Here is a 17613-nt window from a genome sequence, read left to right as displayed (position 1 = left end):
TCCGCACTGCAGTGTTTCGGGGTGAATCTGCACTGCAGCGTTTCAGGGTGAATTCGTACTGCAGTGTTTCGGGGTGAATCTGCACTGCAGCGTTTCGGGGTGAATTCGTACTGCAGTGTTTCGGGGTGAATCTGCACTGCAGCGTTTCGGGGTGAATCTGCACTGCAGCGTTTCGGGGTGAATCCGTACTGCAGTGTTTCGGGGTGAATCCGTACTGCAGCGTTTCGGGGTGAATCCGTACTGCAGCGTTTCGGGGTGAATCTGCACTGCAGTGTTTCGGGGTGAATCCGTACTGCAGCGTTTCGGGGTGAATCCGTACTGCAGTGTTTCGGGGTGAATCCGTACTGCAGCGTTTCGGGGTGAATCTGCACTGCAGCATTTCGGGGCGAATCCGTACTGCAGTGTTTCGGGGTGAATCTGCACTGCAGCATTTCGGGGCGAATCCGTACTGCAGCGTTTCGGGGTGAATCCGCACTGCAGCGTTTCGGGGTGAATCCGTACTGCAGTGTTTCGGGCCGAATCCGTACTGCAGCGTTTCGGGCCGAATCCGTACGGCAGTGTTTCGGGCTGAATCCGTACTGCAGTGTTTCGGGCTGAATCCGTACTGCAGTGTTTCGGGGTGAATCTGCACTGCAGTGTTTCGGGCCGAATCCGTACTGCAGCGTTTCGGGCCGAATCCGTACTGCAGCGTTTCGGGCTGAATCCGTACTGCAGTGTTTCGGGGTGAATCTGCACTGCAGTGTTTCGGGCCGAATCCGTACTGCAGTGTTTCGGGGTGAATCCGTACTGCAGTGTTTCGGGGTGAATCCGCACTGCAGCGTTTCGGGGCGAATCTGCACTGCAGTGTTTCGGGGCGAATCCGCACTGCAGCGTTTCGGGGCGAATCTGCACTGCAGTGTTTCGGGGTGAATCCGTACTGCAGCGTTTCGGGGTGAATCCGTACTGCAGTGTTTCGGGGTGAATCCGTACTGCAGTGTTTCGGGGTGAATCCGTACTGCAGCGCTTCGGGGTGAATCTGCACTGCAGCGTTTCGGGGCGCACTTACGCCGCGGCCAGTGCAGCTTAGCGAGGGATGGGGTGATGGGTAAGCGGGACATAATGCAGGACAGGATATGTGTGGCAGAGTTTTAGACAAGCTGGAGTTTATGCAGGGTGGAGGACGAGAGATCAGCAAGGAGAGTGTATTGGAGTAGCTGAGCATAGATTGGCAAAGGCACATGTAAGAGTTTCAGCGGAGGGTGGAGCTGAGTCGTGCAATGTTGCAGAGGTGGAAGCATGTTGTTTCTGTGAAAATATAGGGCCTGAGGCAAGATATTTTTATCTGTAGGAATGAAGAGGAGAAGATTTGTTCAAAGGACAGGGGAAGAAGGACTAATCTGATTGAACCACAGTGAGAAGGTTAATATTTCATTATCACTGTACTAAATATAGTGCGCACATTTCCTGGACAATCTTTCCTGCAGTCGCAGACTCTAATTAATAGTCAGCAAAACTATGGCATGGCTCAACTCATGTAAACAAAACTTTGATGGTCCCATAGTTTCCTTTAAATTGTTCAGACTGTAATGGAGCCAACAAATAGGAACCCATTTTTAACCATACACTCTGTCCATTTCTCCCAACTGGTTTGATTATTTACCGGCCCATTTAATTCTCATTTGTTTGTGTACGTGTTTGACAGACATGATAACTCTCAGGGTCCCGTCACCTTCTGAAGCTTAAAGCTGCAGTTCGAGTCCCAAATCTCCACTCCATAAAGACAGTGCTTTCTCTCCAGTGCTCTGCGATTATTAATTCAAAGATTCAGCTCAACGGTGCTTTCTGTAACAGTGGCAGCAGCTTGCAGTCACTGCTGAAAAGAGAAGCCGCTGGATCTCTTGTTCAAACCCACACAAACATCATGACAGTACGGGAGGGGGAAGAGGAGGGATGGAAAGCGCAGAAGAGACAAGTGACCATGATGGGAAAAAAATAAAATCGATAACTAAAAACAAAAGCCATTAAAAAAAAGAGCGAGCTTCCATTGTCACAAGAGGCAGCTTTTGGCAAAGCTTCACAGCGTGATTGTGTTTATTTTAAACATTGTGGACATTTTTAAGAAGGTATCCACAAATTTAAAGAAAACAGAAACACCCAGCATCAGTTATTAATTAATATAAAATGGAGGAAAAATGTACTGTTTAGTTTTTTTAAAAATCATGAACAAAACTGCAGTCGTAGTTTTCAAAGAGAAAAGGGTAACAGGACCTACATCTGGCATATGAAAGTAATGTCCGTCAGCTTTTCAATTTATCAAAACACGGAGTGGCTCAGCCCGGCAATGCCAGCGAGGCTCAGTATCAAGTAAAGAAAACGACACTCTTACAAACTCACTGGGATTCGTCCGCGGGTCCTAAACGCTGCCACTTTGCAAAGATCGTCATCTTTCACGCTGGTTGGCACCACCACAACCTGAGGGTAAGTGTCACAGAGCTCGTAGTTGCTGTTGATTTTAGTTATTGTCCAACTTTCATTGGGCAGTCCCTGTAACAAAATAGAAAAAAGAATTAAAGAGTTGAAAAGACAAAAGCAAAATACTGCTGAAACATTAACTCTGTTTCTCCCTCCACAGATGCTGCCGGACCGGTTGAGTGTTTCCAGCAAATTCTATTTTTATTTCAGTTAAAATTTCTCCTCATTTCCCCCTCTGGTTCTTTTGCCAATTATCTTAAATCTGTGTTCTCTGGTTATCGAACCTCCTGCCAGTGGGAACAGTTTCTCCTTATTTACCTTATTGAAATGATTCATAATTTTGAAGACCTCTGTTAATTCTCCCCTTAACCTTCTCTGCTCTAACGAGAACAATCCCAGCTTCTCCAATCTCTCTTACTAAAAGAGCAGGATCCATATTACGTTTTTTTTTTAAATCCCAGAGACTGAACATATACTGTGGGGAAAAGAAGACAACAGAAAATACTGTAATTACACAGCAGGTCAATCAGCATCTGTAAAGAGAAAAGACAGGTTTGGGTCTCTACCTGAAACCCTATGTCAGATTCAGGCTGATTAAGTGCACACATCTGTCCTTTCTCTTTATAAATGCTGACTGACTAACTCTGCATTTCCAGCATATTCTGAATGTTTATTTTTCAGATTGCCAACCGTTGCAGTTTTTCCTTCCTATGCACTGCAAAAAAACCAGAGGGGAAATTGTTTTACGCAGCGAGTGGTTATGATCGGCAATGCGCTGCCTGGCAAGGTGATGAAAGCAGATTCAATAGTAACTTTCAAAAAGGGAATTGGATAAATACTTGAAAAGGAAAAATTTGCAGGGTTGTGGGGAAAGAGGGACTAATTGGACAGCTCTTTGAAAGAGTCGGCACAGGCACAACGGGCCGATTGGCCTCCTTCTGTGCTGTATCATTCTATGGTTGTGGAATCAAGAATTACAGAAGTTTAAAAAAATATGCGCACAATAATATATTTACACTATCACCACTTACAGGAGATGGTGCATTTCTCGGACCAATATATCTATACTTTAAAGAAGTTTTAATGTCAAGTTTCCCTTTCAACATTCACGCATGATTTCAATAAGCCTGGTAAATTGCGGCCCTGCACCAGAAAAAAATTACCAGGACACCTTCCAATTTGTTGTAAAAACCCAACTGGTTCAGCAATGTCCTTCAGAGAAGAGAACCTGCCATCCCTACAGTCTGGCCTACATGTGACTCCAGTCCCACACTAGATGGGTGACTCGCCCTCCAAAGTGGTCTATTAAGCCACCTAACAATCGCTAAGAAGACAGCTCACCATGATTTTCCCAAGCCTACATCAACAACTTGTATTTATATAGTGCCTTTAATCTAATAAACCATCCCTAGGTTCTAGGAAACAGCAATAAATGCATCCTTTCCAATATTTCCCAAATCCCAAGGACCAAGGAAAGGTGGGAAAGGCAGAACCTGACATCCACTCATTCCCATCTATAGCTCACGTGCTGGAAGAGGAGAAAACTTTGTAAAATTAACATTAAAAAGTAAATCAGGTTGAAATAATATGTGCTTCACACTGAAACAGTGATGACTCACAATGACTCACCTGTCTTTTATATTCTGCAATTGGATCATACACTTTCCAACCCTGAACAGGGAAGTTCTCCTTATACTTCAATGCAAACAGTGGCTAAGCGGGAACAAAGAAAACATCAATTTACTGAGACAACACGTTATGATCAAACATACGATACGCGACTTAAAGCAGTGCTGTCCAACACATTAGCCACTAGCGGCTAAATTGGGAATCTAGATGTAGCCAATTGCATTTTTGATTAGTAAATAAAAAATGAGTAATAGACACCGTCATTGGGGGGGTGATCTCAGTATTCATATCCGCACGGTGTACGTATGTGAACTTTAACCTTTTCGTGTGTTGGTTGGTAAAATGGTCAGATGAGAAGCAGGGAGTGAGCGTGTTTTTTCCAGTGTACAGTTTTGGTCTCCTTACCTAAAGGAAGGATATACTTGCCTTAGAGGGAGTGCAACAAAGGTTTATTAGATTGATTTCTGGCTTAAGAGGGTTGTCCTATGAGGAGAGATTATGTAGAATGGGCCTATATTTTCTGGAGTTTAGAAGAATGAGAGGCGATCTCATTGAAATTCTTCGAGGGCTTGACAGGGTTGAAATTCTTAGAGGGCTCAATGGAAACTCAAGGAACAGCACCTCATCTTCCGATTAGGCACTTTACAACCTTCCGGACTCAACATTCATTTCAATAACTTCAGATCATAACCACTGCTCCCATTTTCTCGGACAGCAGGTGCTGGCAATAGTTCTGATGTTGCCATTTTCAGCTCCTCTAGACCCATCTTTTGTTACTTTACTTGTCCCATTACCACCTTCTTTGCCTCGTACCATCATCCCTTTTGTCATTTAATCACTCCTGCCCTCCACCCTATCAGGGACCTTCCCTTTTGTTCTTTCCTCCCCTACCTCCCCTCCACCTTCCCCTGTCTCTGTTCTTGCTTAAAAGCGACTTAATCTTCAACTTCTTCCAGTTCTGATGAAGGGTCATCGACCTGAAACGTTAACTCTGTTTCTTTCTCCACAGATGCTGCCTGACTTGCTGAGTCTTTCCAGCATTTTCTCTTTTTATTTCAGATTTCCAGCATACACAGTATTTTGCTTTTGACAAGGTTGTTGCTGATAGGCTGTTTCCCCTGGCTGGGAGTATAGAACTAGGGTTCATCATCTCAAGATAAGGGGTCGGCCATTTAGGACCGAGATGAGGAAAAATTTCTTCCCTCAGGAGGTTTGTGAATCTTTGGAATTCTCTACCCCAGAGGGCTGTGGATGCTCAGTCGTTGTGCATTATCAAGACTGAGATCGATATAATGTGGAGATGCCGGTGATGGACTGGGGTGGACAAATGTAAGCAACCTTACAACACCAGGTTATAGTCCAACAGTTTTATTTGAAAATCACAAGCTTTTGGAGCCTTTCTCCTTCGTCAGGTGATGGAATCAAGGGATATGGGGATAGGGCGGGAAAGTGGAGTTGAGGTAGAAGATCAGCCTTGATCTTACTGAATGGCGGAGCAGGCTCGAGGGGCCGTATGGCCTACTCCTGCTCCTATTTCTTATGTTTTTTGATCGTTGTGTTTGCTTTAATTCCTTGGTTACTGCTTATTGGTTATCTGCTAAAAGAGTGTATAACACAATACCATGGAAAACTTGGATCACCAAAGGATCACATTACCCACAATTTGAGAAAATTGTCCCACGTTATTCTATTTAAACGCAACAATTAAGTTCTTGCAAATGAAAATGTCCACAAAGGTAAATTGACCCTTCAGGCATGCAGGACTTGTGATTTAATGTTAGTCACGCAGAGCATCGAGTAAAGTTTCAGTGGGCCTATCCACTTCCCTTAAGCTACACAGATGTGCTGCAATTTTTGCTTTACCCGACGAGCATCAATTTTACATTCAAGGTGGCTGCTTCACCGCTCTTACAGCCAGACTTCAAAGAACTATGACTGACAAACACAATCTGCTTGAACTATTGTGCACAGTTCTGGTCTCCATATTATAGAAAGGATATAGAGGCATTAGAGAAGGTGCAAAAAAGATTCACAAGGATGACCCCAGAACTGAGGGGATATAATTATCAGGAAAGGCTGAACAGGCTGGGACTCTTCTCTCTAGAAAAGAGAAGGCTGAGGGGTGACCTGATAGAGGTCTTTAAGATTATGAAAGGGTTTGGTAGGATAGACATGGAGAAAATGTTTCCACTTGTGGTCACACTAGAGGTCATAAATATAAAAGAGTTGCTAATAAATCCAATAGGGAATTCAGGAGAAACTTCTTTACCCAAAGAGTGATAAGAATGTGGAACGTGCTACCACAAGGAGTAGTTGAGGCAAATAGCATAGATGCATTTAGATAAACACATGAGAGAGAAAGGAATAGAAAGGTATGCTGATAGGGTGAGATAAAGAGAGGGAGGAGGCTCGTGTGGAGCATAAACACCGCCACTGGGCTGAATGGCCTGTTTTTATGCTGTAGACTAGATGTAACTCAATGTACCTGGAACTAAATTAGGCCGTTTAGGACAAAAGTACAGCTGTTTTCCCTCACCCAATGGCCCTTATAGCTCATACATGTTTCTTTTAATCCATTTCACATGCCCTTCATTCTTTTTGAAGCTAAATGATAGGTTTCGGAAGAACACCACTAATTGCCATCTGGATAGTGTTGCAATAGGAAGGGCCTAAACCCTGGGAGCACTGGAATGACGCTGGGCCGCTGGGGGGCTGGCAGTGGCCATCTTACTCTATAATGAAACATTTTGGTTGTGTTTCCAGTGATTGATAGCATCATACAGTTCTGCAGAACAACTGTGCTCTGTCACCATTAGGCGCTAAATGGCTATTGAGTGCGGCACTGATCTCAAATTACATTGCAGAACAGCGAACTGCAGCAGAGTGGCGAGCACTCCCCAGTCCCTGCTTCACCCACCCCCCGACACCCTAAACAACAATGCCTCTTTTATCGGTCAGAAAGAGACACAGCTGAATGAATCATCAGATTCAAACCCAATACTTTCCTGTCCTCAGTATGATGCTAACCCGATCTTAATAATACAAGAATAGGTGTTCTTTGAAACGGTTCATAACTACTCAAATTTTCTCAAAACGCCTATTGTTTGAAAATCTCATTTGCCAAGACTTTTTCTTTCATGAAGTTTCCGATCACCAAGTCCTACTTTTAATTGTATGAGGTCAGCATTCTTACCGCCTGTATAAAATGCGATTTTCCCAGTAAAAGTAAAATAGCCACTTCATACGAGAGGAAAGTAGGTTTGTTCCAGCAGTGGTACTAGAGCCAGCACAGTGTTACAGCACATCTGAACGTCTAACAGTCAACAGATACCAACAAATCTTCAGCAGACTCTTGTTTGATCGGACATTTTTTTTTTTTTATTCGTTCACGGGATGTGGGCGTCGCTGGCGAGGCCAGCATTTATTGCCCATTCCGAATTGCCCTCGAGAAGGTGGTGGTGAACCGCCTTCTTGAACCGCTGCAGTCCGTGTGATGACGGTTCTCCCACAGTGCTGTTAGGAAGGGAGTTCCAGGATTTTGACCCAGCGACGATGAAGGAACGGCGATATATTTCCAAGTCGGGATGGTGTGTGACTTGGAGGGGAACGTGCAGGTGGTGTTGTTCCCATGTGCCTGCTGCCCTTGTCCTTCTAGGTGGTAGAGGTCGCGGGTTTGGGAGGTGCTGTCGAAGAAGCCTTGGCGAGTTGCTGCAGTGCATCCTGTGGATGGTACACACTGCAGCCACAGTGCGCCGGTGGTGAAGGGAGTGAATGTTTAGGGTGATGGATGGGGTGCCAATCAAGCGGGCTGCTTTATCTTGGATGGTGTCGAGCTTCTTGAGTGTTGTTGGAGCTGCACTCATCCAGGCAAGTGGAGAGTATTCCATCACACTCCTGACTTGTGCCTTGTAGATGATGGAAAGGCTTTGGGGAGTCAGGAGGTGAGTCACTCGCCGCAGAACACCCAGCCTCTGACCTGCTCTCGTAGCCACAGTATTTATATGGCTGGTCCAGTTCAGTTTCTGGTCAATGGTGACCCCCAGGATGTTGATGGTGGGGGATTCGGCGATGGTAATGCCGTTGAATGTCAAGGGGAGGTGGTTAGACTTTCTCTTGTTGGAGATGGTCATTGCCTGGCACTTATCTGGCGCGAATGTTACTTGCCACTTATGAGCCCAAGCCTGGATGTTGTCCAGGTCTTGCTGCATGCGGGCTCGGACTGCTTCATTATTTGAGGGGTTGCGAATGGAACTGAACATTGTGCAGTCATCAGCGAACATCCCCATTTCTGACCTTATGATGGAGGGAAGGTCATTGATGAAGCAGCTGAAGATGGTTGGGCCAAGGACACTGCCCTGAGGAACTCCTTCAGCAATGCCCTGGGGCTGAGATGATTGGCCTCCAACAACCACTACCATCTTCCTTTGTGCTAGGTATGACTCCAGCCACTGGAGAGTTTTCCCCCTGATTCCCATTGACTTCAATTTTACTAGGGCTCCTTGGTGCCACACTCGGTCAAATGCTGCCTTGATGTCAAGGGCAGTCACTCTCACCTCACCTCTGGAATTCAGCTCTTTTGTCCATGTTTGGACCAAGGCTGTAATGAGGTCTGGAGCCGAGTGGTCCTGGCGGAACCCAAACTGAGCATCGGTGAGCAGGTTATTGGTGAGTAAGTGCCGCTTGATAGCACTGTCGACGACACCTTCCATCACTTTGCTGATGATTGAGAGTAGACTGATGGGGCGGTAATTGGCCGGATTGGATTTGTCCTGCTTTTTGTGGACAGGACATACCTGGGCAATTTTCCACATTGTCGGGTAGATGCCAGTGTTGTAGCTGTACTGGAACAGCTTGGCTAGAGGCGCAGCTAGTTCTGGAGCACAAGTCTTCAGCACTACAGCTGGGATGTTGTCGGGGCCCATAGCCTTTGCTGTATCCAGTGCACTCAGCCGTTTCTTGATATCACGTGGAGTGAATCGAATTGGCCGAAGACTGGCTTCCGTGATGGTGGGGATATCGGGAGGAGGCTGAGATGGATCATCCACTCGGCACTTCTGGCTGAAGATGGTTGCAAACGCTTCAGCCTTGTCTTTTGCACTCACGTGCTGGACTCCGCCATCATTGAGAATGGGGATGTTTGCAGAGCCTCCTCCTCCTATTAGTTGTTTAATTGTCCACCACCATTCACGACTGGATGTGGCAGGACTGCAGAGCTTTGATCTGATCCATTGGTTGTGGAATTGCTTAGCTCTGTCTATAGCATGTTGCTTCCGCTGTTTAGCATGCATGTAGTCCTGAGTTGTAGCTTCACCAGGTTGGTACCTCATTTTTAGGTACGCCTGGTGCTGCTCCTGCCATGCTCTTCTACACTCCTCATTGAACCAGGGTTGATCCCCTGGCTTGTTGGTAATGGTAGAGTGAGGAATATGCCGGGCCATGAGGTTACAGATTGTGCTGGAATACAATTCTGCTGCTGCTGATGGCCCACAGCGCCTCATGGATGCCCAATTTTGAGCTGCTAGATCCGTTCTGAATCTATCCCATTTAGCACGGTGGTAGTGCCACACAACACGTTGGATGGTGTCCTCAGTGCGAAGACGGGACTTCATCTCCACGAGGACTGTGCGGTGGTCACTCCTACCAATACTGTCATGGACAGATGCATTTGCGACAGGTAGATTGGTGAGGACGAGGTCAAGTAAGTTTTTCCCTCGTGTTGGTTCGCTCACCACCTGCCGCAGGCCCAGTCTAGCAGCTATGTCCTTCAGGACTCGGCCAGCTCGGTCAGTAGTGGTGCTACCGAGCCACTCTTGGTGATGGACATTGAAGTCCCCCACCCAGAGTACATTTTGTGCCCTTGCTACCCTCAGTGCTTCCTCCAAGTGGTGCTCAACATGGAGGAGGACTGATTCATCAGCTGAGGGAGGACGGTAGGTGGTAATCAGCAGGAGGTTTCCTTGCCCATGTTTGACCTGATGCCATGAGATTTCATGGGGTCCAGAGTCAATGTTGAGGACTCCCAGGGCCACTCCCTCCTGACTGTATATCACTGTACCGCCACCTCTGGTGGGTCTGTCCTGCCGGTGGGACAGGACATACCCAGGGATGGTGATGGAAGAGTCTGGGACGTTGGCTGAAAGATATGATTCTGTGAGTATGGCTATGTCAGGCTGTTGCTTGACTAGTCTGTGGGACAGCTCTCCCAATTTTGGCACAAGTCCCCAGATGTTAGTAAGGAGGACCTTGCAGGGTCGACTGGGCTTGGTGTTTTGCCGTTGTCGTGTCCGGTGCCTAGTGGTCCGATGCCGGGTGGTCCGTCCGGTTTTATTCTTATTATGACTTTTCGTAGCGAGATTTTACAACTGAGTGGCTTGCTAGGCCATTTCAGAGGGCAATTAAGAATCAACCACATTGCTGTGGGTCTGGAGTCACATATAGGCCAGACCGGGTAAGGACGGCAGGTTTCCTTCCCTAAAGGACATACTGTGACTTATGCTCTTCTGAATCCAAGAAATGTTGAAGGGACATCGACTGTTGTATTAAACCATACAGACCAGAAGGCGGCAGGTTTGATCTCCAGTTAGAAAGTTCTGCAGTGGGAGCAGTACATCTGATCTCACCCCAGAGCTTTGGTGGTGGGTGGAAGGAGGTGGGGAGGAGGAGGCAGAAATTAGTGAAGGTTCACTATCCATTGACTCCTGCCAGAAAGTGCACGTGTATCAACTTAAGGTGAGAGCTACAATGCCCCCCATGGTCAAATAACCTACAGGCAGTCGCTGTCCAGTGAATGATGGGGACTTACTGGTGCCCCCAGAACTATATTCCAGCAACAGTCAGCATCCAGGTGAGTGTGGAGAGAAGGGGAGGGATAAAGAGAAACGGACAAATAACTCAAGATTACAACTTTAGCTTCATGCAATAGTGGTGTGAGTGAAAGCTGAGAATCACTGCCCACAGCAGCTTACGGGCAAACAAATGGATAAAACACAGATGTGACTTGTAAACACATACACAAACACGTATTACTATCAATTATACTATAAAAGGATTTGTGCATTCAAATATTTATCAGCAATTTAAAAAAAAACAGGGCACTTTGTTTCATCTGAATAGTTCATCAGGCAGCTATCAAAGCTGCACTCACTGCACAGATCAAACTCATCGCACCATTAAACAGACTTACCAAGCTTTTAGAGACAGGAAACGTATGCTGCATTAGGTTCTCAAAGATCTCCAGCTTGCCATGTTCTTCCTGTTTATATGCAAACCGCAGATTTCTCATATCCTGTTAAGATGGTTGGACAGTGTCAAGTCTAATGATATCCAGAAGTGAAGCAAAAATACAAAGCCAAACCGCACACCGTTTGATCAAGGTACGGCCCAAAAGTGTCAGGCAACGCTAAAGTACAAAAGTCGGGAATTGAAGTAACAAACTCAAAAGATGCAGAACAAAAGGAAGCCATAAACTGTGGTGGATGATAAAGGCAGTGTAAACAACAGCTGGCTTTTAAATTACCGAAAAGTGCAAAAGAAAGGCAGTAATTCTGGAACAAACAAAAACGAAGGCAGCTCACAGCTGAAAAGGTCACTTCATTTTCCGAGAGACTGCAACATAATTTATCTATAATTAGCTCCAGTGTCAACATCGCTATGTAACTACTTCTCATTCTTTCAGAGATGCTGGTCTGGAGGCTGCTGGTTTCGCGCAGTCACACTGTAAATTGGAAGCATTACCTTGCACACAATTTCTAGGCCGCAGGAATTCTCTCCGTGCCCTTGAACGCCAGCAATCTTTTCAATACGACTCACGACCCCAAGTGGAACATCAAGGGTAAAAGGGGGATCCTAGTTTACAAATACAAATCTGTAAGTGAGGGAAAGTTTTGTACCAAACAAACAGTCAGAGAGAAATGATATGGGATTTTTTTTGTATGTGTTAAGTGTTTCGTCCTTCCTTCCCCCGCCCCCCCGTTTGGTGTGATGCCTTCACCTTCAACTAACATCACTAAAACAGATTACCTGGTCATTATCTCATTGCTGTTTGTGGGAACTTGCTGCGTGCAAAATGGCTGTCACGTTTCCAACATTACAACAACAACAACTTGCATTTATATAGCGCCTTTAACATAGTAAAACGTCCCAAGGTGCTTGACAGGAGCTTTATCAGACAAAATTTGACACCAAGCCACATAAAGAGATAACAGGACAGGTGACCAAAAGCTTGGTCAAAGAGGTAGGTTTTAAGGAGCGACTTAAAGGAGGAGAGAGAAGCGGAGAGGTTTGGGGAGGGAATTTCAGAGCTTAGGGCAGTTAAAGGCACGGCATCCAACATTGGAGCAATGAAAATCGGGGATGCGCAAGAGGCCAGAATTGGAGGAACACAGATCTCGGAAGATTGTAGGGCTGGAGGAGGTTACAGAGATGGGGAGCATAGAGAGACAACCTCATTGGTTGTAAAGCACTTTGGGACGTCCTGAGGTTGTGAAAGGCGATATATAAATGCAAGTCTTTCTTTCATGTTACCCACCATGTGCCAGCAGATCGATGGCTGTTCCCGGGCTTCTTTCAACACCATTTCTGTAACCAGCACAAGAAGGTGCGGGAGGGCAACAGACCTCTGCTTCCTCCACACGGAGAGGAGGAATGCCACCTGGCTTCTACCTCGACACCTTGCCTTGAGCGCAGAACTGAAGCAAAGAGCGGATCTTGTGAGGAGCTCTTCCCAGGACATCGTTTAGCAGGCAGCAGATTAGTGTACCAAGGTGAGGCGCTCCCCAATGGGACACAAAGAAGAGGACAGCCTTATGAACCAGGCTGCCTTATGATACTCTATACTGCAAGATAGTGTGCAGCACAGGGCACTTAACAGGGCAAAGAAAATGAAAACAGCAAATATATATATATTTTTTAAAAATAGACCAATAACCTGTTGGCAAAGACACAAGAAAGCACCACTGCCTAATGCTTCTGGACATCTAGGCCATGGTTTTAGCATGGTGGCGGGAAGTTAGCGGTGGGTGGATTTACACGTGGGGAACCCGGAGGCAAAGTGAGCGCGTTTAAATCTTTGCTTCCGGGTTTCGCGCCTCCAAGCTGCGCAGCGGGCTTACTGTGCACCCGAATGACGTGATTTAAAGCCCACTATTTAAAGGGCCAGTCCAAGAATGGATTTTGAAGGAGAAAGGAGAAATGGAGTCCAGGAAAGCAAAGGCTGCCCCTAGATTTAATGATGTCTCCCTGGATGTACTGCTGGCTGCAGTGAGAGCCAGGAGGGAGGTAATGTTTCCAGTGGATGGTAGGAAGAAACCTGGCTCTGTCACCAAAAGTGCTTGGCTGGAGGTGGCAGAAGAGGTGAGCAGCAGGAGCACAGTGCCCAGGTCTTGGGTTCAGTGCAGGAAGCGTTTTAATGACCTAACCAGGTCAGGAAAAGGGAGTACTGTTGCTGATTCACCCACATCCTGTGTTGTTCCAAACCCCCCCCGCCCCCCTCACTCTGTGTTGGCTCATCTACCCCATCACATAACTCCTCACACCCACTTAAATGTCAGCAGCAGCAACCATCCTTCACTTTCTATGCACTTCCTCAACTGCCAATTTATTCACCCACCACTGCCACTCACCCCAATCCTGATGCAATGTGATGTATCTGTCCAATAGTCACTCTCTGATGCATCTCTTTCATGGTCAGCCTCACCCAAAGCAATGCATCCACTGGGTGAATAAGTCACCTTCGATCACTCACAGGTCTTTCTCCCACCACTCTGCTGGACAGCAGGTTGGTGAGGAGATGTGGCGCACCACATAGTGGAGGTGCCAGATGTGGAGGAGGAGGCCATGGAAATAAGTCGGACCGTCGCGCGCCTTTCCATCGGAGATGGAGAGACTGACAACCCGCAGATGGCTGGTGACAGAACTTTAACATCTTTCACACACGATGAACTGATTTTATCAATGATGTCATTGTGCCAGACCTGAGTATGGTCATTGGAAAGATTGTCACTTCTGCGATGAATCATTAATATCGCTTTCTGGTATCTTCCAAAACCTTCACAAGGAATCAGCAGAAATGGAAGAACGCAATTCCTCAGAGGAGCTCATTCCTTCTGAGGGTGCACCGTCACAGGACATACAGCCATGCACCAGCATGAATACTCGCACTTTTTTGAGTCCTGTTAGACAGTTAATTGGTTTGTCACCTGGTGATTCACCACTCACTACTGAGCATGAGCAGACACTGGTGGCAGGAGCAGCTGCAGAGAGTCAGCATCGGGGGGGGGGGGGGGGGGGGCGCACTCCTCTCCAAGCTCTGCTCAGCTGAACACAGATACTGAACCCCGGCAGAAGCAATGGGGATGCATTGCTTTGGGTGAGGCTGACCACGAAAGAGATGCATCAGAGGGTGACTATTGGACAGATACATCACATTGCATCAGGATTGGGGTGAGTGGCAGTGGTGGGTGAATAAATTGGCAGTTGAGGAAGTGCATAGAAAGTGAAGGATGATTGCTGCTGCTGAATTGTTGAAACGGAGAATGATTGAGGTGAAGCTCCACCTTTGTGCGGTAATGGAAAAAGTGCCACGCACACTCTCCGCAATAGCGGAGTCGATGGGTGAAGTCGACCTCCATCGTTAGTGGACTGGTGACGCAGATAAATACGAGAATGTCTGTGATGGAGAGAATGACAGCCTCCATTGAACTTCAAGCATGGCTCTCAAATAAGTCCAGGCAGGCCATGACGACGGCCGTGTGGACTCTGGATGCCAACATGTCTGCTGCCTTAAACAAGCAGACAGATAATTTAGCCGTGGCCTTAGAAAGCGCCACATCTCCTCTCCAACCTGCTGTCCAGCAGAGTGGTGGGAGTGATGTTGCGCTGGCCCGGGAGAGGGATGGTGGCGATAGGGCACCTGGAAATGGGAACTCCACTCAAAGCGCACCCACGTCTCACCCACTGCCCCCTCAAACCAAAACCGGTACCCACAATGCTGCCTCCTCTCCCAATGTCCGAGTCTGCCCCTGCACAGGTGCAGGGGAATCAATATTTGGCAGGGCCCTCATGGGCTCCAAAACCCAGAGGGTGCAGGCCGAGAGCATCTCATGAGTCGGGGCAGGTAGCTAAGCAACCTGCCACTACCTCTGCTAAAGCCGCAGGAGATGCACCAGGTAGAAGCGGTAGAAAGAGAAAGGCTAAGCAACTGTAATTCACCAAGGGTACGTACAAGGGTGTTTGACGAGCTGTCATGTTGTTAATTTATATATATTTTTTGTTATGGCAAATTAAGTGTGATCATCATCACCACCACTGCCACGTCTTGGCCATTATTGAGTCCCTTTTGTGAACTTGCCCTTTCATGCGCTTCATCATGAATGCGAAAACATGATGCCACCCATTGGGCGCGTATGCAATGGGTGGGTGGGAGATTAAAGTAGCAACTTTTTGGAGCAGGACCGCATCCCGGCTCCAACGCGCCCACTTCTGGGTTTAACCCAGGTGCATTTGGATCCACCCACTTAAAGCAGGCGGGCCGATATTTAAAGGGCCAATTCAGGTAGTTGAAACGCGTGGTTGAAGGGCTATTTTGTGCGGGGTGGGGGGCGGGGTTTGGTGGTGGTGGTGGTTGGTCCCAGGCGGCCTGAGTATGTCGAAGTCTTCAATTTGCACATCTCATTTAGAGAATCTGTTAGAAATGAGGGCATCCCTGTCATCATGGGCAGCAATGAGCACAGCTGCTCTGGCCATGGGTTTCCCATCTTCATTTTCCTCCTCCTCAGATGTACTGCGGAACAGATCCATTGTGCCCCCCCATCCTGATCTTGTCGGTTTGAGGGGCTCCAAAATGTAAGTAAATTTGTCTGAACACAAGAATTCTCAGTCTCAACAAAAGGAATCTCTGTCTAAACACAAAGAACTCCCAGCCGAAGGTTTGTCTGAGAGAACTGAGTGTCCAGCAGCAATACTCGGCTTTTATTGAGATGTGTCAATCACTGGTTTAGAGGTCCAAATGAGCTTCGGCTGCAACTCGCCTCCATTTCAATGGCGTGTTTCAGAAGCCACGGGAGACACGTTCAGGAGTAGTTAAATCCGTTTCTGTTGCAGAATCCACAAAAGGTTAAGTACCTAAAAAGTGTTTCAACGACCTGAATTGGCCCTTTAAATATCGGCCAGCCAGCTTTAAGTGGGGACGGGACTTCCGGGTGTCTGTTGTGCGCGCGCATCCTAACACACCTGGGTTAAACCCACAAGTGGGCGCCGGGTTGGAGCCAGGATGCAGTCCCGCTCCAAAAAAGCTGCTCCTTTAAACTCTCACCCACCCATTCTTGGGGGTTAAATTTACCCCACTATTCATGGAGAAACAGATAGCAGAAAGCATCTCTTATATTTTTGCCACTGAATGGAATTCCATAAAGTTTAGCCCAGCTCATATTTGAAATCGGTCTCGAGCATAAAACTGCTCCAAATTTGGGCGTGTACTTGACACAACTTTAAATGCAAAATCCCAGCACGTTCACAATATGTGCTTTATAAACGAAGATATGGAGGAGATGTAAAGACCTGCTTTCAGGATTCCATTAAACTCATACACAGATTTCTATAAAGCACATCAGGCGTGTTTATCTTACCCGCTCCACACTTTTGAAATACAATTTGTAGTCAGTCACAGTAAGCGTTCCACTAATGGCTCCAATAAAAGGACAAATGTATGTGACGTCTTTGGCTGTGGAGCAAACATACAGATTTCTAAACTCTATCTGTCCATATTATTCCACCTGAACTTGTTCGCATACGTAGCAAAAGAAAATTGCTGTACTCCTCACGCACAGCTCTGTCTGTAGAGAGGCCTGCTTCGTAACAATTTATGTTTATAATGTGCTCCAGAAATGAAGGGATTTAGTGGGGGAGTGAGACTAAAGGCACAGTCCAACAAAAAAAGATTTCACGAGGCTTTTGATGGGGAGAGAGGGAGCAAAGTCAAGTTGTTTTGAACCAGGGAAGGGCTGGAATCGCCTTATGGTGAAGAACTGGGAACCAGAGAAATCCAGAGTCAGAAACAGAGAACAAAGTATAATCTGGAGTCAAGAATGGGGAACAAGGCATAATCTGGAATCAGGAATGGGGAACAAATAGTAATTCAAAGTCAGGAACGGAGAATGCAGGCCACAATATGTCACCAGTTTTCCCAAATAGGAACACAGGATTAGGAGTAGGCCATTCAGCCCCTCCAACCTGTTCTGCCATTCAATTGGCTGATCTGTACCTCAACTCCATTTACCTGCCGTTGCTCCAAGTCCTTGGAAACCCTCAACTAAAGACGGGGTAAGACCATGGAGGGATCCGAAAATGAGGATGGAGATCTTGAAAGGTGATTGGCCAGGGGGCGGGGAGGGGCACAGAATTAGTAACTGAATGGGGGGGAGGGGGTGATGGGGGTTGCATGATTTTGTGGGACACGACTCAGTGACAAGAGTTCTGAATTGGCTGAAGTTTGCAAAAAACAAAAACATTTAATGGCTGTGCACTCCCTGACAGCTC

The 17613-nt window shown here is 46.8% G+C and overlaps 1 protein-coding gene across 3 annotated transcripts in view; it reads right to left on the bottom strand.

Moving 5' to 3' along the window:
* The window catches only part of mtmr1b (myotubularin related protein 1b), a 73066-nt gene that overhangs the window by 33982 nt on the left and 21471 nt on the right, over window positions 1-17613 (bottom strand). For all 3 annotated transcript variants that reach the window (XM_067997274.1, XM_067997275.1, XM_067997276.1), the window contains 5 exons: window positions 16704-16798; window positions 11815-11925; window positions 11264-11365; window positions 4081-4164; window positions 2374-2523 (listed from right to left, as the gene is read on the bottom strand). In XM_067997274.1, coding sequence (XP_067853375.1) covers window positions 2374-2523; window positions 4081-4164; window positions 11264-11365; window positions 11815-11925; window positions 16704-16798 — 542 coding nt within the window. The remainder of the gene's footprint in view (window positions 1-2373; window positions 2524-4080; window positions 4165-11263; window positions 11366-11814; window positions 11926-16703; window positions 16799-17613) is intronic.

Source organism: Heptranchias perlo, chromosome 15 (assembly GCF_035084215.1).
Source record: "Heptranchias perlo isolate sHepPer1 chromosome 15, sHepPer1.hap1, whole genome shotgun sequence".
Lineage (NCBI taxonomy): Eukaryota > Metazoa > Chordata > Chondrichthyes > Hexanchiformes > Hexanchidae > Heptranchias > Heptranchias perlo.
Note: the sequence above shows the minus strand (reverse complement) of the source record. Positions and strands in the feature narration are given on the sequence as shown.